Raw genomic sequence first — 22,642 nt, forward strand, 5'->3', positions numbered from 1 at the left:
CAGTTTTGCATAATTTGGTTAGGCAAGCTGTGATTTAATGGCAATTATGACCTCTGAGGCAAGAAGATGAGCTTGGAGGCTACTGGCTTCACACGACTTCAGCTCAGGGTGCAGAGTCAGGGATGTTCCAGGGAGAAGATACTACAAGAAAAAAATCCTTCTTCAGCAGCTGGAAATTACATTTCTTTGCTGGCAAGCGGAAAGACTGTTCCCAGAGGATGAAGCATACAAGGAAATTTGGAAGGAATATTGCAAAGGAAAGCTTTGGGAAGAGGCTGGTGACAAAAGAGGTACCTTTTAATGGAAATCCAGGAAGAAGCTTTAGACTGGGGAAGAGCTATAGCCCCCACTAACCCTCCTGTGACACCAGTATCTTGTATGGTAACTGATACAAACCTTCTCGTGGTCACCCAACCCCACTTTGGCAGTCTCAGTGCTAAAAAAACAAATATTCCTCATGTAACTGAGATGGGAGAGCTTACACCAGGAATGGGCCATGCCCTTTGCAGGCAGCTGGCCGGTTTTTGGGCATTGGTCTCCCCCCTTACAGGTTTTCTCTTGTTCTGGGTTGTGTTCTCACCTCTCCCAGGTGCTTCTCAGCTATCCTGGAGCTCCCTGGTCTGTATTTATCCAGTGGTGACTGACCAGAGCAAACCCTTAGTCAGCCAGGCTGTACCAGGCAGGTGGTTGAGGATGGAGAACCCTGCTCAGGAACTCTGAGGACATCACGGTGCTTCTGGCAGGGGGCTTCAAGGGGAGCAAAACCAGGAGAAGTGGCTTTTGTTTGGAGTTGAGAAGGTCAAATTCCCCCCAGCCTCATCATTGCTGTCAGCCAGCCTGGAGTTTGCTGCAGGCTAAAGCTCAGGGCAGAGACCTAGGGTCACAAGCACCCCGAAGTCCTTTAGGATGTTGGAAGTTCATTTTACATTTTCTGACCCGGTATTTGTTTTTATTCACCTTCCTTCCCCAAAGTCAAGGCCAAGGTCACCTGGAAGTTTCTGGATGATGGTCATTAACTCCTATTGCAGTTTGAAACCAGACCATAAATTTCATAGTGTAATAATGTAAAAATCAATAACTCTGTTTGAGACAATAGCTTTGTCTTCCATTTCAGCTGGCTCTGATATCTCCCCACGGACCGTGTCCCTCCGAATCACACCGATGCAGAGAGGGGAGCAATGGGCGGTGGTCTGGCTCTCTCCCCCAGGTACCCAGCCCCTCCATCCACTACAGATTCAATTAGTTAATTTATTAATCTCTTGAAGTTAAATTTGAGGATGATTTAAAAGGGAAAATAATTTTGAAAAAGAGCCTTTTGTGCTCAGCCTCTTTGACATCCTGTCTGATGCAGCATCCCTCAGGCTTTCAGCATGCCCAAGCCCCCGCTGCCCAGCTCCGTGGGCAGTGCAGCCAAAACCCAAAATGCTCCTGGAAAGAGAAAGCCCCAAATCACACGATCATCAACAGAAATGAAAGTCCGCTCTTTCCCAGCTCTGGCTTTCTGGGCGAGGGAGGTCTGGCTTCCTTTACTGGCTTATTTTCTGTTGTTTGCTGTAACACTGGCTCAAAATATACATCGAGAGGAAGGATTGTCTTTCACGTGTTGGTGGATGTGTGATCCTCAAAAACAAATTAGCACCGATTCCATTCTATATAGAGTGCAGCCATCAGGGAATCACTCCTGAATTCACAGAGAAGGAAAGTAATAACGCTTCCAGCGCGCTAATCCTCTCCAAGAGCAGCCCCTGAACTCTCTCCTGGTGCTGGAGGCACCACTGGAAATTACAATTGTACTGAAAAAAATAATAAATAAATACAGAAATTGGCAGGGTTTGTGCTGGGCCAGAGGATTTGTAGCCTAATGTGGAACTCCCTGTTTAATTAGCACTCCTCTCTGTGTCTGCGGCTCCTCCTCCCACTGCTCCAGCTAAAGAAAAAGGAGGGTGGGGGGGGAGGAAAGGAGGCCAACAGTGGAAGTGGCTGTGGGATTGGAAACACAGCTATAGAAACTTGTTTAATTTAAGTGTTTTTTTCAGGACTCACACATGCAGGAGCAGTGGGTGTGTAGAGAGTGTTTTCCCCAGGTAATCTCTGCTTCACCCCGGTTTGCAGGACATCTTCTGCTGCAGCCATGCCCTTGGCCTCCAGCCACCGCTGGGTGGGTGCTGCTGCCCCAGGCATCCCAGGACAAAGCCTTGAGTAGACTAGAATCATTTGATTTGGAAGAGAACTACAGTGGTCATCTAGTCTCACTGCCTGATGTGTGGTCCCAGCACAGGATGGGGCTCCGGTGGGACACGCCAGCAGCCTGCAGCAGAGCTGGGACAGGAGCTGGCAAAGGACAGAGACATCTTAAGGTCCTTGAGAAGGGACTAATAATTCCAGCTGCCCCCGAGGAAAGAGAAATAGGAGGATGACTTGAGCTTAGTGGATTGTCTGAGGCATCTCATGGGATCATCAGATACTTCCACTCCCTTTTTGTCCTGAGGTGACAAGTTTTCCTTCCCATTCACAGAAATGCAAAGTAGCTCATTCACAGCAGCAATAAGGACGGTGTCATTTTTTAAAACAGCCAGCTCGCCAACCCTCCCTCCGAGGTGCTTTACAGCAAAACAACTGCAGATGAAATGACAAAACCCACCCCAGATGAGCAGCAGTCAGATCACTATCGCAGGCGGAACAGGCTCATGTGTTGCCCAAGCGGATACACCAGCTTGTTTCCCCCTCCAGCAGCTTGGCTAGGACCTAAGAGAGAGTTTCTTGAGCATCAGAAATACAGCCAGAAAGGAGCAAATGTCAGCTGGAAGAGCATAGTGACAGCTGCCTAGGTTCTGGGTGCACGCTCGGCTGCCCCCACCTTCCAGTCCCCATCCACAAAACCCAGAGAACCAGGGATGTGCTGGATGGACCTTTCCCTGGATGGGGCAGGGAGTGGGTGATGACTCAAACCAGGGAGGTGAAGGTCCTTTCTGCGGTGGTTTCCTGCTCTCATGGCTAATAGGGAAGGCATTAGCTTGATAAATGTGTAATCCTGCTGAGGTCCTGACCCCAGCAGTGTCCTGTGCCACTGAGATCCGCAAGCCGATTACGTCCCATGGCTGCCTTGGCTCCCTTTCATCCCTTTTCAGTCTTTCTGCATTTCACATTTACTGGATGTCCTTGTGTTTGGTGGAGAAGAGGGCAAATTGGAGCCTGACATATACCTTTTTCCCCATTCAGCTGCACATCATTCTGCTTGCAGCAGGGGGGAAGGAGGCTGACGGGCGGGGATCAAAGCCACTGGCTCTGTCACATTTTCTTCCTTCCCCTCCCCCCCAAAAAGAGGGAAAAAAAAGCAATGGCATCATTCGGAGCCCAGCCTGAAGCTTTGGGTCTCTTCTGTACCCAAAACAGGCAGCAGCACATTCCCCTAGGCCCTCTGTCCCCTCTTGGAGTGGGTGAGGGATGCGACAAGCCCTTCAAGTGACCCTCCCTGTGGGTCGGTGGCTGAACGAGCATCACAGACACCAGCAAAGCCCCATTCCCGGTGGAGATCTGTGCCAGCAAGCTGGGCTGAGAGCAGGGATGACTTTCTGAGACCTCTCCTGTGCTTTGCACTGAACTTTTAACTGGCTGGCAAAAAAGCACAGTGCTAAAAGCAGAGCGGTGTGAATAGCTGCCGCACCTCGCACAGGGCTGTCGGGAGCTTTAATAAGATGGGGAGGAGATGCCACCAGCCCAGTTAGATCCCATGTGGCTCTTGGGATGTGGGGGAGCTGAGGACCCTCCCTGGGTCTGCTCACTGAACATCAACGCTTTGCCAGGTCCCTGAAATCCGTGCAGTTGGATGGCGAGTGGCTGGTGGGGAGCCAGGAATTAAGGTATGAGTGGTGAACATGATGAGGCCACAGTATTTTCCTGATATCCTGCTTTGTCTAGCTCCAGTGCTGGCATTTCATCCCAAAATATCCCCCTGCTCATCCCCTCAGGAGCAGACTTTGTGGAGATGCTGCACATCCCCAGTGCCACACAAGTGCCTGCATTAAAAGCTTAATAAAAATAGCTTGTTAAGGGGCTGCATTGCCATCACCAGTGGCTTGTGAGCTCGCTGCCCAACTCTGTGCCTCAAATGCAGTGAGGCCAAGTAATTACGGGATGGGGGCTGCAAGGTCTCAACAGTCTAATTTCTATTAATTATAGCCTGTGTGCAATCCAGTCTCAGCAGAAAGGGGAGAAGGGGAGATAGTTAATCATGGTAGGGCCTGGGAGATGATGAAGAATACTGAGAAGTGGTTCCTGCTCTGCACCCAGGGCAGGCAGCAGGGTTGGGAAGGAGATGTGGTCCCCTGCCACAAATTGGGTTGATTATTTGGATGGTTTGTAACTAGTGGGGAAGGAGGACAATGTTTCTATGGGCAGAGTGGAGGGGCCAGGAAAAGTATTTGTCTACTGAAGGGGTTGAATGCTGCAGGCAGCTGCCAATGGCCCTTGCATGATGTCCATCACTTCCTATCAGCCCATCAGAGCCTGTTTCTCAGTAAGTCATTATAAATCCTGTTACAGATCCCTTCTCCTTTAGGTAATAATAGGGAGCATGGGTATGTGTTGGCCAACAGCTACCCCACCACCCCCTGCCAGTGTTTTTCTGCAGTAGCAGTGGGATGGACAAGTTGGGCATCAGACCCTTGGCCATCCACCCTCAAAAGCTGTCCAAGGATGAGGTGAAGAAGCCAGGAATGTAAGGAAAGAACCTGCAGCTGCATCCCAAGAGGACCACAGGCCCAGAGACACACACCTCAACATTGGGTGACACAACTCCCTGTGTTACTGCTGGGGATGGACAGGCAGGAGCCCACAGCCCAAAATTTCACGAGGAATACTGCTGTGGGGAATACTGTGAGCTGGAGAGCAGTGAGGTACGACTGAGCAGTGAGAGCATCCAACCCCACTGCACTGGAGAAGGGCTGGGGGATGCACTGGGGGCATTGTCCAGTGGTGGGGGCAGTGACACCCATTTTTGGAGCTGGGGAGTGGGCAGAAGTGTGTGTGTGGGGGGATGTGAGATAGTCATGGGGGTTGTGCCCATCAGCGCATAAAGAGTTTGTCTGTGGTGTTGCCATCTGCCTTCCAAAGCAATCCTGCTCCCTGGGCAGTGAGCAAGCAATCCTTCCCTCCCCCTCCCAGTTTGCCAGCATCCCTCTGGACTGGGCAGGCTGTGCAGACTGGTCTGGGGAGGAGATGGGACACAACCCTTATGAACCCAAGTCCTGGCTCCTGGCACGTGGTGGGGAAGTATTTATAGGAAGAAGCAACAGGCTGGGCTGTATGGAGTGACAGGGATGTTTTACCCTCCTCCTCCTATCATGGTTTCTTAAATGTCTATTTAGCAAAGTTAAAACAAATTGCAAATAGCAGAAAACCGGGTGGGGTTTTTTTAGGGGGAAAAAAAGAATAAAAACAAAAAAAGGAGATCTTGGCAGAAGGATGAAGGAAAGCAACTGAAATGCTCATTAAAACTGAGGGGGTCTGTTTCCCTGTCCAAATGGCCACATCCTCTCTGGAGGCTCCCAGATGCTTTGAAATGCCTTGTCAACTAAAGCCTTTCATCCTACCTGATTCTGGCTAAATTTGTAGATCCAGCCATTTTTGCTGGAAGTGGGAAAGAGGAAACAATTCCATTCTGACTTTCCACTTCCCATCTGATCGCTGTTGATACAGTTTATTCCTATGACAGCATCTGCTGCTTTGGTGGGTTTTTTTATCCTGAAGTACAACTCATCTTTGTTAGTCCCATTTTTGAGCCTTTCATCATTTGAGTGGCAACATAAAAGGCATTTAAACTCTCCTGCTTGGAAACCAGGCTGGGGGAGCAGGTAGGAGCAGGGCAATGCTGTGTCTCCCCAGCCCTCTTCTGCATCTGGGATGAGGTGTCCCAGTGTGCTGCAGCCCCACCAGGCTTCTCCCATGTCTCCAGAGGAAGATGGTGGTGATGGGGGCACCATGTTTCCATTTCAGAGCAATGCTGTGCAGTTCAGATGTGGTTTTTAGGCACAGCTTCACACAGAGCCCTGCATTCCACATCTTTTCTAGCATCTCTCCTGGCCACCACCCACCTCTGAGCTCTGCCCACCTCACCACTGGAATTCCCCAGGGCTCCGTGTCCTTCTCATCAGCTAAACCTCTCCTTACACAACTAATTGCCTTTTGCTGCTCCCGCTGGGGGGCACAGCCCCCTTGTGCCAGGGGAGCTCTGCCACCCACACTCCCCTGAGCTGGCTGGGATCTCCTGTCCCCACCAGTGCCTGCAGATCCCCCTCTGCCGCGGTGTCTGCTGAGCTACTGGTGGCATTGGGGAGGTCACAGCTCCCCACAGAGTCCTCCTGTAGTCTAATAATAGCTGTGTGGTGCCGCACCAGCGCAGAGCTGGCATGGCTGGAAGAGAAAAGCTTTTCCCAGGAAACATCATCCTTCCCAGCTCCCCTCCAGCCTGGCACCCACCTCCCCTCTGCTCCCCTCTGCAGCCCCCATGGCAGCTGACAGCCAAAGACTTGTACAAGCTCCCCAAAACCCTCTCCCCACGCAAATCCAGGGAGAGAGGCACCAGGATTTGTGCAGAATTTGGCCCCTGCAGAGGAGCCACCAAGGCTGTGGAATGAGCAGCACTCCCCGCACCTCACTCTGCGAGCTTAGTGTCAGCATCTTTGGGGTGCAGTGGCCTGTCCCCATCCCACTTTGAGTCCCCTGATGTATTTTTCACTCTGGTAGGTGCCAAGCTTCTATTGGCCTCTGACAAGTTTCCTCTGGGGGCACTTATAAAAAAACCCACTGCAAAATTTTCTCATGCTGCTGCTCTCCCAGCGGGGCCACAGAGCAGCCACGGGCGTTGCTGGCGCCTGCGCATCTCGAGCAACATCTCGCATCCCACCCAGCCTTCTCTGGATCCCCCCTGCTTGACCCCCAGCTCCCAGGAAGGCGAGCATCCTGCTGCTGAATGTTGGAATAACCTTTTGTGTTTCATTTCCCACCCCACCTTCCAGCACTTTACCAATTGTAACTTTTAACTCGTGGTGCCCAAGACGCCCCAGAGCAGCTGCTGCTGTCAGGACTTGGGTCCCTCTGCTCCCCATCATCGCTCCCTCCTGCTAACGAAGACCCAGCCTGATGAAGGGCCACACAGGCAAACCTTCCCCATTGAGTCCCCCTCCTGCCTCACCCCACCAGTTTCCCACTTCGGGAAAAGAGCGACGCACCCCGGCAAGACTGAAAATCCCGGGCAGAATCCCAGCTGTCACCTGGGAGTATCAATCAGCACATGACTGGGAAGGGGGAAGGAGGAGGCAAGCGATCCCTACGGCCATCCCAGCACTGTCTGCCTCAGATTTATTCAATTACAGCTCTCGAGTTCAGCATCTGAGCCCAGCGTGGCGGGGCCAGGGAGGGGTGGGTGGGTTTACAGCCCCCTAATTTGATCAGTGAGCAGAGGCAATGGTGCAGGCGGCGGGGGGAGAGGAGCCGGCGCTGTCAATACGGAGGGAATGAGGCTTCAGCAGCCTTCCCGGATGGCTCAGCCCCTCTGGTTGCTCATGGGGCTCCCAGCTGGGCTTCCTGGTACACATCAGTGTGTCTCCATTTAGGGGTCTGGGCTTGGGATGAAGCCGCCATCCCAGGGATGATCTGGCAGAGGAGAGCAGGACATTGGTGATACCACATGGGTTTGCACAGATCAAAGACTCTTCACACTGAAAGGTGGGAATGGTCCCACTGCCACATGGCTTCCATTACAAAGTGGGTTTTGGGGCCAAAAAACCCCTCAGTTTCAGCCTGGGGATACTTTTTTATTTAAGTCAGGATGCAGGGATGAAGGGCCATTTCCCAACAGACATCATGAACTGCCAAGCATGCCTGAAACATGGGGAGGGTTTATGTGATGGAGATGTGGGTTTCTGCTCCTCCTGGGGGTTTGGGTGCCGTGGTGATGTGCATGGCATCCAAACTTCTACATCTGCTCAGGGAGGTGAGGACAGAGGGACACAACTGGGGGAGAAGGAGAAAGGAGGGAGCTGGAGAGGCAGACGCTTTCCCTGAAAGCATTTACAAGGTCAACAATTAAAAGTGGAGCAGAGCAAGGATTTGGCTCAGGTGATGGAGCTGGGTTACACTGGGATGCTCAGCAGGAGGGAAGCCAGCACCCGGCTCCTGCACAAGAACCCATTTGCCCAGTCCAGGGCTGAGTGAAATCCCAAGACAAGGTCACAGTCCCACCGGAGCAGTGAGGGCAACACAGGAGCTGCGGCTGGGCTGTCTCCTGCCTTCACAGCAGCAAATTCAATCCTGTTGAATAACAGGGTGGAACAAAATCCAGCGATGCAATAAAACCACCCAGCATCTTGTTCGCCTGAAGCCAAGCGAGCGGGAGCAGCTGGGGCCCGTGGGCAGTGTGGCCACTGTGGGCACACTCGTGTCTGTGGAGCCCAGCAGAGAGACTTTTGAGTGGCCTTTTGTGTGCTTTCCAGGGGTGATAGGTCACCCCCTACCATCGAGGCTCATGGGGAGAGGATTGGGAGTGGGGGATTTCTGAGGAAAGGCAAGATGCCCGTTCCTTGATAAACAGGGAGGCAAAATCCAATTGTGCAGCATCTGCAGCTGCCATTAACCTGTCTGTGTCCTCTGGCAGCCTCCTCTCCCTCCTCTGCTGGCAGCCTGGCACAGGCTGCCCCAACTGCCCAGGGTTTGTTTCTGCCTCCTGCAGCAGCACAGCCAGCACCCCCAGCTCTGCTGCCAGTGTTTCTCCAGGGCTTCACCCTGCTTCCCAGATGGGCAGGTGGCTAAACACAGAACTGGAGAATCCCAAACTGATTTGGGTTGAAAAGGACCTTAAAGACCACCTGGTCCCACCCTTCTGACATTTCCTAGAGTCCCTTCAGGCACTAGGAGGTGATTTAAGGTCTCCCTGGACCCTTCTCTTCTTCAGTTTGCACAGCCCCAACTTTCTCAGCCTACCTCCAGAGCAGAGATGCTCCAGCTCTTGCATCAACCCCATAGCTTTCTCTGGACTCACTCCAACATCCCCCCATGAACTGGGGAGCCACGGCATGGATTGCCAGAGCAGAAGCAGCAGCCAGTGGCACATGGTGATGGCTGCAGCAGGAGCTGCTGGAGCAGACCATGTCCCCAGACCCCAAACCTGAGGCCAGGACAGACAAATAGTGTTGAGGGCTCCTTGGGATAGCTGGCATTTGGCTTTTAGCATCACCTCCATCTAAAGAAGCCAACCAGGGTGGTGGGACTCCAAATGCTTGTTCAGTGGCAGCTTTTGCCACTGGCTTTGGAAGCATGAGGAGGTTTGTGCTGGGATAACATGGTGTGTTAGAGGGGTCTGCACTACAGGACGTTCATTCAGAGCCCCCTTGGACTTACTAGCAGTGGCTGCTGAGGAAAATAGAACATCTGGACCTGCATCTGCTCAGCCTCATGCTCACCCCAGGCGGGGAGAGGCTGAAAATGAGCTGATGGAGATGGGAAGAGAGAGGAGAAGCGGGGAGCAAGGGGGAGGCACAGCTGGCCCTACCAGTCACCTCTCCTCTCTGCATCCCAGCTCCATTTGCAGATTTATTAAATCGAGAGCCAATTTCGACATCATTTCTTTCAAGCAGCTCCACCTCGCAGGTGTGCAGAATTTATTTGAGATAAAGAAAACTATTACAGAGAGACAGCAATCTTCAAAGACCACCTCAGAGACCTGAGAGAAATAAAAACACTAGCCCGTGCAAATGTGCAATTAAGTTTCAAAATACTCGTGCTCCATGAAAAACTCCCTCCCTGCAGAGAACAGGCCTTTAAGGCAATTTTCCCAAACCCTATTCAGCATTCACTCAAAAATGCCTTTTAAAAACAACGTGATTTTTTCCCTCTCTGCTTTGCTCCTCCTCTCTCCTCCCCACGCTCACTCCATCAGTCCCAGGTGGGACCCAGAGCTCCAGTGAGTACATGGCTCCTCCCCATTCAGTGGGAGACATCACTGTTTCTGGGGCGTGGGGGGGTTCTATCCATGCAGGTCCAGCTCCATCCCATCATGTCAGATCCACAAATGGAATTTTTAGAGTTTGTTACTCAAGGAGAGCACAACACCAGCCCGGCTGTGCCTTGGATGAGTTTGCTGACTGTTCCCACCTCTGGATCTTTGCATCCCATATTCATGGGTCACTCCCTGCTTGGTGATTAATTAAAAAATGCATAATTAACCTGTGGAACGCACTGCCATTAGGTATCGGGGAGGCCAGGAGCTTAGTGGGATTCGGGGGAGGATTATAAGTTTAAATGGATAATGAGAACATCTGCTGGTACATTAGCAGGGATCATGAAGAATTAGGGAGAAGAGCCCAGCTTGCTGCTGGGGCAGGATGCAGGGGGGCACCCCTGGGGCCAGATCAAGGGGGGCATTGCTGGGCCAACCACTCAGTATGGCCAACGTGGCCATGCATGCTTGGAGAGCAAGGTTTTGTGGGCAACCAGGGGTCTGTCACCATGGGACTGGTTGCTTTGAAGCTGGAGGTGGCCACCTGGGACAGACAAAGGTCAGAGTCCCCAACCCAGCAGCTGCCTGGTGGGGTGCCGGGGTGTGACCCTGACCCTACAGGACACCACAATAAGCTCATAGTGTCATTAAGCTCCTGTAAACAACAGCATGCTTGCAGGCAAGGAGAAGGGCTTTGCAGATCACCTGTGCAGCTGTTGGTGAGATCCACAGTGATGGCACAGGACTGAGAAGCCCAGAGAAGTGCAGAAGATGCATGGCCAAGCCTCAGCCAAGATAGACACAAAGTGTACCCCAGCTCCAGGACACACAGCCCATGGAAAGAACAGTTGTTGAAGTTCTCCAGCCTCCAAACACCATGTGGCTCCCAGATATGAGCCTGGCATAGACCCTTCTGCCCATTGCAGCCACCTCCATCCACCTTCATCCAGTTGAGAGCTGAACAACCCCAACTCTCTGTCTGTCTCCAGAGCAGAGGTGCTCCAGCCCTTGGAGCATCTCCATGGACTTGCTTCAACAGCTCCATATCTTTCTTGGGTTGAAGACTGCAGAACTAAACATGGTTCTGGAGGTGAGGTCTTACAAGAGCAGAGTAGAGGGGGAGAATTAGAAGAGCTGAGGACTCTTGGCAAGGTTGCCAAAATCTGGGGGCATCCCAAGCCCTTCAGCTGGTGCCACAGTCAGGACAACACCAGGTCCCCAGCACAGCTCCAGCTTTTCAGCAAGTTGGAGCAAGGAGAAACATTCCCTGCCTGGGGTAGATGCTGGAGCCCAGAGAATGCTCAGCCCTCCTGGTGGGACCCAGGACACTGTCCCTTTGCAGCATTTCGGAGGTGACACCACAGCAAGATGGGGCAAACAGAGGCATTTGGGGTGTCGTGGCCCCCCCTTGGCTTCACTGCCAATCCCCCAGGACCAGGTGGCTGCAGCACATCGTGCTCAGCCTGCCGAGTGTGGAGGGGACCTGCTGGGTCGGGGTTAATCTCGTTGTCACACTTTCCCTCCTTCTTGCTGGCTCGGCGCGCTTTGACCCGCTGTGAAATTGTGGCCAACAGCACTGAATATTTTAAGAGCAGCAATGCAGTCATGGCCGTGTGGCGGAGCAGCAAGGCAGGTTGGGAGTGGGGCTGGGCCCTTTCCTCCCCACCCCCTCGCCCCCCCCGCCTCCTCTTCCCTGCCACCGCCAACCCATTAGCACAGTTCAGGGAAACCTAAAAAATTCAAAAGACACTGAAATATGCAGCATTTTGCTCTCTCTGGAAATGACGCGCTTTGCTTCCCAGATGCTCCCGAGTCGGAGGTTGTAAATAAGCAGCTTCATGGCACTGGGGGTGTTGGGGAGTGGGCTGCGTGCTGCTGCAGAGCCCGGGTTGGCACCCCAACCCTGGCTGGGGATACATCCATGCTCTCAGGCCGGGGACAGCCCTGTGCCTGCCAGGCAGCAGTGCCCACCCTTGCTAGGCTGGTGTGGACGTACTGGACATTAAAGATTGTCACCCTTCCATCCTCATCCTCTGTCCCTTTCCCCTTGGGACATCCCCTCACCACATCCCTGCTCCCCTCAGCCAGCCAGGATGTGGATGCCGCAGGACCTGACACAAAATCCTGTCCTCAGCACTTCTGCTATCTGGGGCACGGCAGAGCAGCAGCGGCGAGGAATTAAAAAAAAAAAAAAAAAAAAAAAAAGCCCTATTTGCAAAAACCTACCAAAAATGAGGAGCTGGAGCCTGAGCCCTGAGAGCTGGGGTGGCTGTGAGGACTGGTCTGGGACCACTGAAACTGAGAGGAAGAGCAATGATAGGGGAGCATCATCTGGACCAGGACACTCTTTGCCACCTGATGTGTCCCCGACGTGCTGCGCCAAGGCTCAATACCCCATCCAGGAGTGACACTGGGACACTTTTGCATTCAGGTCTTAAGAGGGCAGATTAATCGCCATGTGCTGGATCTGTCACGCGCAGGAATATATATTCTCAGAATTTACAAGTAGTTCTGTCTGAGAAATAAACAACCAGAGATAAAAATTACATTGTCACTGTGCAGGTGTGATCAATGGAAGAGACAAGTCCCTGGAATGCCGGCGAGATGCCACCAGCACCACCCGCCTAGGGAGGACCAGTGCCCAGAAAATCCTTAAGTAGGTCAGGAAAAAAATTCACCAATCCCAGCCCATCGTGTCCTTATCCCAAAGCTCAGGGAAGGCGGTGACAGCCACTTTGGCCATTCCCAAGTGGGGAAGATGCAGAAAACAAAACTGGAGATGGGTGACCATGAGGAGCACCCATGAAGCAGCAGTGGGAATTATGGCTGGGACAGAGCAGCCAGCTCCAGGGGTTTCAGCCCCCACATCAGCTCCATGTAAAACCTTCCTGGGCCTCATCTCCAGCCCCCAGCACTCTTCTCCAGCATCTTTCCAAGGTCAGTGAGGGGCAGAAGGAGGAGCTGGGCAGGCAGCAGGCGCCAGGGACCAAGGTGTGAGGAGGATTAATGGGATTTACACCAGGCTCCTTTCTACTTTGATTTCTCCATCTTCCTCTACTTCCCATGGCTGCACTGGCTTTGGCCGGGCTTGTCACAGTGTCCCAGAGCACATCGCTCCTTGAGGTCACTCCCCTCCCTGGGGAGGAGCAGACTCCTTTGTAGCTTAAATCTAAAGTTGCACTGAAAGCAGTAAAAAAAAGACCCGTGTGGATTCTTTCCTCACTTTTCAGTATCCGAGGAGCCAGGACCCAGCTTGACCTGCCAGGATGGAGATCCCAAAAGCAGCGAGGGCAGCCCAGCAGCCAGTCCCACAACTGCCTTCAGTCTATAAATAAACTGGAAGCAGCTGGTAGAGCCTCTGCTGAGCTGGTCCTCGGGATTTATCCACATAGCTCTACCTTATCAGCCATGCTTTTCACAAGCACTTAAATTCAGGAGGAAAAGGAAAAAAGTGAAATCAGATAGAAATGCAGGTCTGTTTGCTGTTTTCTCCAATGAAATGGTTCTGGGTAAACAGCAGACGCCTTTGATGAAATCCCAGCAGGCTTAAACAATAAAGCTGGTTACAAACTCAATCTGGTGCAGATATCAGATCTGAAATTGTTTCAAAAAACATGTCAACATTTTCTAATGCTGCTGCAAAACTTCCTCGGCACCTTGCCACAAGGATGCGTCTGTGACGCAGGACCCGCGCCACTGTCCCAGCTGCCACCGGGCTTCCCATGGGAAGACCTGCACTGACACCTCTGTGTCCCCCCTCCCGCCTGGAGATGCCTGAGCTGCAGGAAGATGCTCGATATCACCTTGGAGACATGAGATGGTCCCCAGGTCCCACTAGGTAAGGATCTTCCCTGCTCCATGCTCACGGTGGATCAGGTTATTTTCCAGCTGTAAATCCAGATGCCATCCGCAAGTACAGCCTGGCTGGGGCTTTGGGGTGCTCCATCCCTGCATGCTCTGCACCTGCTGGGTCTCCTCTTGTCCTATCCCTGGGACAGAGCTTGGCTCTGGGTTCATCCCAGGAATCCCCAAGGACAATTGACTTTTCCACAGTTTGCAAAGTGCTAATGATGGCATAGAAACGCAGACAATTGCTCCTCTTGAGTTTTCCCTCCAATTTCCCATCTTTGCATCACGCTGGGAAACCAGCCACCACCTGGGGCAGGATGAGGCCAGGTGAGGACACACGGGTCCATCTGATGGCATGGCTGGCTGGAGACATGGCTGGCTCCCTCTCTGACACCCACGGTGCAGGTTGAGGGGCACCACGGGGACTTGGTGTGGTGGAGGTGGGCTGCGTGGGGGCCATGGCAGCTCCTGTTCATGAGTGTCCCTCTGTTAGTATCAGAGCAACAGGGACCATCTGCACTTGGAAAACATGTGGGTGGGAGCAGGATGAGGCAGGTCCCACGTTGGCATCACTGGAGGAGAGTCTGCCAGCTGCCCCACACCAGTATGTTCTGAATGGCATCACTGCCTGGGGACTCTGGGGATACCAGAGGACACAAGTCCCCAAGGGAGATGAAGGTGGTGGGAAAAGAGGCTGCCAAGGAGGAAGCGGCTGGTCTGGTCACACCAAGAGTGGGGACAGCATCTTGGTGCTGATTATGAAGCTGGTACCAGGTTATGGGGTGTCTGGGACCCCCACTGGCTCTGTGCCCCCATCCACAGGCGACATGCTCCCTGAGTGCTGGCACTGACACCAGTATTCCATGTTAGATCCAGCCCTTCATGTGCCTCAACCTGCACCCCTGCAGACCCCCCAGCCCAGCACCAACACCTGACACAACTCATGTCCTGTGTGGCAGCAGGACAAGGGAGGGAGCAGCAGAGTCAAAGAGAGGACAAAGGGGATGCAGGAGAGGAAGAGCAGGGCAGGAGGAGGGGGCTCTGAGGGACATGAGGGGAGCTGAGCCCCATGTCTGATGCAGCACAGGCAGGGGGGGACATGAGGGCCCTGACCCCTCTGCGGAGGTTGCCTCCACCATCGATCCTTGCTGCACTCAGGCTCATTAGGGCCCGGGAGCTGCTGCGAGCGGCTGGCAGAGGAGACAGACGGGGGGAGCGCTGCCGTGGCTCCCTGGATCGTATTAAATATTTACTTTGTTTTGTTTTGTTTTTTCCCAGCTATATTGATCAGAGATGGAGGGGGGGGAGGAAGGGAGATGGTCAGATGCTGGGAGAGAAGAGCAGAGGCAATGGCTGAGCAGCAAAAAGGGGATAGACCCTGTTAGGGTGCTCCCAAAAGCTACACTCCCTGTCCCGGGGGACACCCGGCACACCCCATCCCCTGCAGAGCTGCTCCCCCTGGAGCCATTCATCATCCATTCTCCCCTCCAGAGTCAGGATGGGCACCAGCAACACAGGAGGGGGCTGCAGTGAGGTGGTCCCATGTCAGTAGCTCAGGACCCCCACACCAGCCCTACCTCAAGGGATGCAGGACGAGGGGATGCCCAATGCAGTGGCACTTCACAGCAGACGATGTCCCCCTGCCACGGGTCGGGAGGTGACCCCCACAGCCAGGCTGGGCCCCGGCAGTGGCCAGGCAGTCGGTGCTGTTTCTATTTCGAGAGGAGCTCTACTGGAAAAGGAACAAAAGCCGAGGGAAGCTATAAATAGCCACCTCCTTCACACCAGCGCCTCCTCCGCCCCAGCATCCCGCAGCCAGAGGGAGGGTCCCGTGATCTGCCCCCCTTCTCTGCCCTGCCATCAACCCCCCCCTTATTTTGGGGGTCAACATCCCCATCTGAAAACCAGAGAGAATAAAGCGCTGGGGAATATTTTGCCTCTGAAGCCGAAGCGGCTCTGGCACAGCGGTTTGCCAAGTTGCCCGGCAGCTCTACCCAGCTCCTTGGGGCTTTGCTGCTTCCTGTCTGGGCTCTGGACACACAGACCCCTCCCTTGGGGACCGATTCACCCACCCTGGGCTGGTCCTCTCACTCCAGCACATCCCTCCCTGGCCCTGGCTGCGGCTGGCAGGGAGCAGGGTGAGCCGAGCAGCTCGGGCAGACCTACTTTCAAGGCTTTAATCCTTTTTGCTTAAAGGGTCTTTTTTCTTTTTTTCCCCTCTCCTTTTTTTTCCCTTTTCTTTTTTTTTTTTTTTTCCTTTTTTTTTCCCTTTCCGCGCGGCAAAGATGGGGTCTGATCAGAGGAGAGACGCAGGGAGCTGACAAGCAGTGGAGTACGGAGAGAAAGGAGAAAGAAATACATATTTATTACCCTCAATTATTAAAAAATAGATAGCAGCAGATCTTAGGCCCTGGCAGAGGCACTGCAGAGCCGTTTGTCTGAGGACTATTTTGTTTTTTAAATTCCATTGAAATTATAATACACCAGGCTTGTTAGCGCAAACACCCCAGCACATTCCTGCCGTGGGGAGATCATCCTGGCCCCTCTCCCAGCTCCGGAGTGCTACCCTGGGGGTGGCTGTATCCAGCACCCCATGGGCTGCTGGATTTGCCAGCAGAGGGGCTCGGGCTGGAAGGAGCTGGCAGATGATGCAGACGGCAGCCTTCACACCTTTCTGCCTTCAGACCAGGGGTCGGAGGGGCTCTGTCCTGCTCCAGCACATCCCCATGTCCAGGTCCTCATGGATGCTCATCTGGGCAATGGTTTTGTGGATGAGAGCCCACGCAGGCCACAGCAGGGCTCGTCACGGTGCCAAAAAGCACCAGGACATCCTCTGTACATGAGGATGGGCTTTGCACCCCCTGGATGGCAATAGGGGGGTCCCATGGCCACGGAGCTGGGGTTTCCCCCAGCAAACGGGTGCAAACACAGCTGAGGGGGTGGCGAGAAATGTTCCCAAGTACAACACACGGGTTTGGCGAAGCTGCTGGCACCTCCCCTCGGCTTGCAGGGCTGCCTGGGTGAGGAGCCCTGCCAGCACAGCAGCCAAACCCCCTTCTGCTGCTGCTCCCTGGTGAACACTGGCTGTGGCTTCCCCATGCCATGGTGATGCTGGGACTTGGGGGGCATGTGGAGCATCTTGGATATACTCCAGCACTGGTACCCTGCTCTCCCTGTGGCCAGGCACCATCGGGATACCATGGATCTCTCCGGGGGCAAAACCTGCGGTCACCCTGTCCTGCTGGCCAGGAGATACGTGGCTCCCAGTGTAACTGTTTTTCAGCACTGGGAGTCACTGGGATGGTCATGGCACCACCGGCCCAGACAGGAGCATGAAGAAAATCCGCTCACCAAAACCAGGCTGGCTCTGAGCCGCCTTGCCAGCGCCTCCGGGAAGCAAGCAGCCGGCGGGCACATGTGCTGTTAAAGAGGAAAAGCAGCTTTCTGCAGCAAATGGAGCATTTTCTGCTTAATAACCCCCCAATCCTAATCTGCACAAAGAAGATTGCCCCCCGCATCTCCCTGTCCTGCATCTGCTGCTCACCGCTGCCTGCACTTCAACACGCAGGCAGGTACCTGGCATGTGCCCTGCTCTCTCTAAAAGGGGCAGGAGAAGGGAGCAGTGGCTGAGGAGGGAGGCGATGCCCGGCACTGGGCGCAGGCGGTTCCTCCGTCAGCGCTGAGACTCCATCATTTGTCATCAGTAAAAAATAATATTCCTAAAAGTGTGTGTGTCCCCCCACCCCCCCGATCGCAGGGCTGCGGGTTTCCATGGCGATGCCGTTCCGCAGGGATGGTACGGGGGATCGGTGCTTCCTCAATTTGGGAGGTGGGACACGGCACCGACATCCAGAGAGGGGAAAGCATCAACCAGAGGGACATGGGGCCCAGCCAGACTCCCCTCCTTGGGCTCGGGCAGCGTCACCCAAAGTGTCAGGGACAGCACACGCTTGCAAGAGAGGACAAAGATGCTCCTGCATCCCAGTTGTGTCCCTGGGGCCATGCCCTGCATCCCCTGCCCACGCCAGTACACAGACCCCCAGGTTCCTCCTTGTTTAACCCCACCAGTGTCCTGCTTTCCCCAGCCCCATGGCTCTGCCAGCCCCTGCTCTTAAATCAGACCTCAGACTCCTTTGGGGAAGACCTCAACTGCCCCACCCCATTGAGATCCCAAGCGATGGCCACCACTGCTTGAGTGCCGGCACCTTGCCTGCCTGCTGCCTGCTGCTTGCTGCTCCACCAAAGAGCTTTTAAAGACATAATCTGCTGTTAATAACCTGACTTTATACCAAATGCAACTAAGCCCTGGAAATGCACTTTGCAAAAAAACCCCGAGTTTTTGGCTGTTTAGGGGGGGGCTGAAGCAGCTCCCGGAGTGGAGATGGAGTGGCGTCACCCAGGGGTGCCCTGACATGGGGCATGGGTGGGATGGGTGGCTGTACCCAGTGATGCAGGGCTGAATGGTGGTGGCTGAGGTGACTCTTCTGCAAGGGGAGTTTTGCCTCCACGCTGCTTCAGGGCTCATCAGTAGCACTGCTGGGAGCTGGGGACTCCCAGAGGGACCCCTCCAGGGACATTCAAGTAAGACATGGCCTTGACTTCACCTGACCACCAACATGTCCCTCCAGGCTCCTGTGGTTCCCTGTCTGGCTTTTGCCTTCAGAAAGAGTTATAGCAGCAAGAGCAGTGTTCAGCGGCCCAAGCCCCTGTCCAGTCCCAGGGCAACACCATCCCACCCCCAGCCTCATCCTGCAAAACCCAGGAAACCCACTGCCCTCAGCTCCAGTACCGCCAGGTGCCTCCGGGAAAAGTGAGTGTGAAAACACACCGGGAAAATGCATATTTTTACGTCTTCCCGGCAGGTTTGCCGCTGTTTTTAGGGCAGCACTTTGAGGCCACCTGGAGTGTCACCTGCAGCCTCAGGCACCCAGATGGGATCACAGGGTGCTGGGTGCAGCACTTCAGGTAAAAGGTGGGAATAACATTTAGCCAAGCATGGCTGCAGCTCTGGCCCTATTGGGCTCTGTCAGTGCAGGTCACCGAGTGGCGACAGCTCCTTCACATCCTGGCTCCGGGTCTCGCCTGCCCAATTCCCCCTCACTCCCCCCCACACCACCGCAGGGACAAGCCTAGGCCCCATGCTGACTGTCCGTCCGTCGTCCCCCCCCCCAGCTTCACCAGGCAGAGACCTTGTGGCTTCCTCTCAGCTCTTTAGGAAATTAAACTTTTATAAGCAGAAATGTTTCTGGGCTCTCAGCTCCCCAGCACAGGAACCGCAGCCCAGCCTGTGCTCTCACCCTGCCCTGCCGGCTGCTCCCCGGCAGGGAGGGATGGGGCTGGATGCCCCGTCGATGGGCTGAGCAATGGCAGGGACAGAGACGCGGCTGCCCGTGACCTTGGTGTCATCCTTGAGCTGAAAATCTCCTTCTCCTGCGCTGCTGATGTTGTGCTCCTGCCTGCAGCCACCTCGGGCAGGGTGCACAGCACAAGTGCTGGCCCCACTGACACCTTCGCCCAGGCTGGTGCTGTCACCCACTGCCACGCTGGTGGGGTTCCAGTGCCTAAAATCCACCGGGGGTGCCTGGTGTCCCTGTGTATGGAGCTCATGGGGTGCAGGAGGCCCAAAATGCCCCTGGGCATTGGTGCCACTGCCCTGGTTGTGCTGCTTCTGCTCTCCCTGCTGCGAACCTCTGGCAGAAAACACCTTTTCCTCATCTGCTACTGTGCATGAAGCCCCACGAGGGACTACACAGCAATGCTTCCCGGGGGGACATCACCCAAGCTCTGCCACATCCCGCAGCCCAATCCCAGTTCCAGGCAGCAGGACAAGGAAGGCTGTGGCAGTGCCACCATCATCCTGCGCTCCCTCCCACCCGCACAGCTTGATGTTGCCACATCCCTCAACAAAGCAAGCCGCCCCCAAAACCCACCAAGGGGTTTTTGCCATGGCCCCGTGGCCCGGTGGCAGCTGTCCTCGTTTCCTCGAGAACCCCTCTCCCATGGGGTGTCCCCTCCGCACCCGCCTTGGGGCAAATGCTGGGGACTGGGACGCCCTGGCTGGGGACACTTGGCCACAGCGAGATGGGGAGGGGAGAGCCTCTGGGCGGGATGGAGGCCGCCTCTAACTGCCTGTTGAATTATTCAGGAATGGCATTAACTTATAAATGAGTGTGTTTGACTGATTTTGTGGTTGATGTACAGATAAATTCTAATGAAAGACAGCTACAAGATTTTAAATTATTAATTAGACTGCCACTTAACAAAGCCTATTTGGCACTCTATTTCCTTGCTTAACAAGACAAAAACTTTAAGAATAGGTTTTGCATTAGCCCACGGGCTCTTCAATTTGCATTTTGTTTTTCTAGCTCCAGAAATGAAAGCTGTACATCTTGACCTTAACAGGCTACCCCAGGTGGGATGCAACCCTGCAGGCAGCCCCGCTGCCTGCCTCCACCTCGGGCTCCCCGTTTTCCAGCCTGAATGATGCTTTTCCTCCAGCCAGCAGCACCGGAGCTGGGAACCGGGGCTGCTCCGAAGGCTCGGGGTTTAGCCTCCAGATTGCCATCCCGGATGGGATCATAGACTAAACAAAGCCGAGAGGGGAGCCGGAGAATGGAGCATCGGGAGTGCGAGGCTCCGCAGCCGCAAGGTGACATTCCCCCCCCAGTGGGAAAAAGCATCCCCAGGAGCGGCAGTGAGGGCTCTGCCCTGCCCGGGGGGCTGCACCCCGATGTGTGTGGGGGGCTGCGGGTGCGGTACTGGCACCTTCTCCTACTGTCGGAGCCTCGCCGGAGAGGGCATGAGGTAGTGGTGGGGAGGGCTGGGCCCGAGGCTGCGCGGCCGCCCCCTCCCTTGGGTGTGGAACAGGAGCAGGGGGTGTCCGGCCAGGGTCGACCCCCCACTGCACCGCTGTCCCCAGCATCTCCTCAGCACTGGCTCCGGCACAGCAGAGCCGGGGGTCCTGGTCCCCCTAACCTCCTCCCCGTCCATTTCGGACCCCCCGGGAAGATTAGCTTCTCTCCTCGCTGTGATGTCAAAAAGCTCCCCTATGATGTCCCAGGCGGTTGCCATGGAAATAACGTGATGTCACAGCGGAGAACAATCTCCTCGGGGGGGCGAAACGGGACGGCTCTCCCCAACTTCTCCGCTGAACCCCCCGAAACCCCCGTGAACCCGGTTTCTCCTCCCTCGCCCCGGGAGACGAGCACCGACCTCCCCGGGACCCGCCGTGCCCCCGGCGCCTCGGAACCCGCCGTGCCCCCCGGTGCCCCGCAGCTGCCTCCGAGACCCGCCGTCCCCCGGTGCCCGCGGGACCGCCCGCACGCCCAGTGCCCGCGGGACCCGGTGCTTGCTTTGCCCCCCAGCGGTTCCTCCCGGTCCCCCTCTCGCCGTCGCCCCGCGCTGCCGGTGCCGCTCCCCGGGGATCCCGGGGGTGCCCGAGCCTCGGTGGCAGCGGAGGTACCGGTAAGGCGGCGGCAGCGGGGGGCGCCCGGCGACGCGGCCCCAACTTCGGCGGGGAGAGAAACTTCGGGGCACCGATGCCCGCGGTAGCCGGTGCCCTCCCGGTGCGGCGCTCACCTTGGCGGAGCATCTTGGAGCCGGGGCGGGCGCGGTCTCCCGGAGGCGGCGGCGGCGGCGCTTAGAGCCGCGGGCGCGGCGGCGGCGAACGGTAACGGCGGCGGCAGCGGCGGCTGCTGCTGCACCGGGAACGCGGAGCCGGGGCCCGGGCGAACAGCCCCCGCGGGGGCATGGCCGGCCGAGCCGCAGCGGCACCGGGGAGCGCCGGCCCCGGTGCACCGGGGAGCGCCGGCCGCGCCTCTGCCCGCCGCGCGTCCCGCCGCCGGCTTTTAGGGGGGGAGCCGCCCCCTCGGGGCTGGGGCCGCCGCCGCCCCCCACCCCTCGGGCCGAGCCTATAAAGGGGTGCCCGGTGCCGGTGCCGCGCTGCCTGCAGCGGCGGGCAGGGCTGGGCAGGGCGGGGCGGGGCAGCGACGGGGCGGGCAGGGCTGGGCTGGGCTGGGCGAGCCCGGCCGGGCCCCCCCCTTCCTCCGCCGGCGCCGCCGCCTCTCCCGCCTCCCGTGGACAGTTCGTGAAAGTGCTGCTGCTCCCGTTACCCGCGCCGGCCCCCCCGACCCCCGCCCCGACCCCCTCCGCCCCACCGGGGCTTGCTGTCCTGCGCCGTTCCCACCCTGAGCTCTGCGGTCCCTCTGGGACCGGCTGTTACCGCTTCCCCATCGCCTTCCCCTCCATCCTCCCCGATGTCCCGGTATCCCACCGAGGCTCTGCCGCCCCCCCGCGCCTGTCGAAATCCCGATTGAATCCGCTGTCCCCTCTGTACCTCCTGCCCAGCACCGTTCCTGCCTCCTCCTGGGGATTTTCCGGCCCCACCGTACCCTCCGCCTTTTATCCCCCCCCCTCGGGACTCGGTGTCCCGCCGTGGACCCACCAACCCATCGTGTCCCCGGCTGTCCCCTCCGTCCCGGCACGGTCCCTGCTGCTCCCCAGGGTCCCTGCCACTCCCTACGGTGCCCTCCACTTCTTACCGTCCCCTCTGCCCTATCGGGTCCTTCTATCCCACCGAGGTCACTGATAACCCACCGGGAGCTCTGCTGTTCCCTCTGAACCCCGGTTCCGGTTGTCCCCTCTGTCCCTACCGGGGTCCGTACTGCCCACTGGGACCCCGCTGCCCCCGGGCTGTCCCGGATGCCCCTGTGCGGTCTTTTCAGCCCTTCCTATCCCATCCCTCTCTTACCCACCCGGGGGTCCCGTTATCCCACTGGGAGCGCTGCTATCCGCACTGCC

The 22,642-nt window shown here is 56.0% G+C and overlaps 1 protein-coding gene across 1 annotated transcript in view; it reads right to left on the bottom strand.

Annotated features, from left to right (window-relative positions):
• RTN4RL1 (reticulon 4 receptor like 1) overlaps positions 1 to 21,827 on the bottom strand; it is a 30,405-nt gene extending 8,578 nt beyond the window's left edge. Inside the window, exon 1 of the mRNA XM_071765637.1 lies at positions 21,422 to 21,827. Coding sequence (XP_071621738.1) covers positions 21,422 to 21,434 — 13 coding nt within the window. The 5' untranslated portion in view covers positions 21,435 to 21,827. The remainder of the gene's footprint in view (positions 1 to 21,421) is intronic.
• Positions 21,828 to 22,642: the final 815 nt, after the last annotated feature.

The sequence above is a fragment of the Heliangelus exortis genome, chromosome 21 (assembly GCF_036169615.1).
Source record: "Heliangelus exortis chromosome 21, bHelExo1.hap1, whole genome shotgun sequence".
Lineage (NCBI taxonomy): Eukaryota > Metazoa > Chordata > Aves > Apodiformes > Trochilidae > Heliangelus > Heliangelus exortis.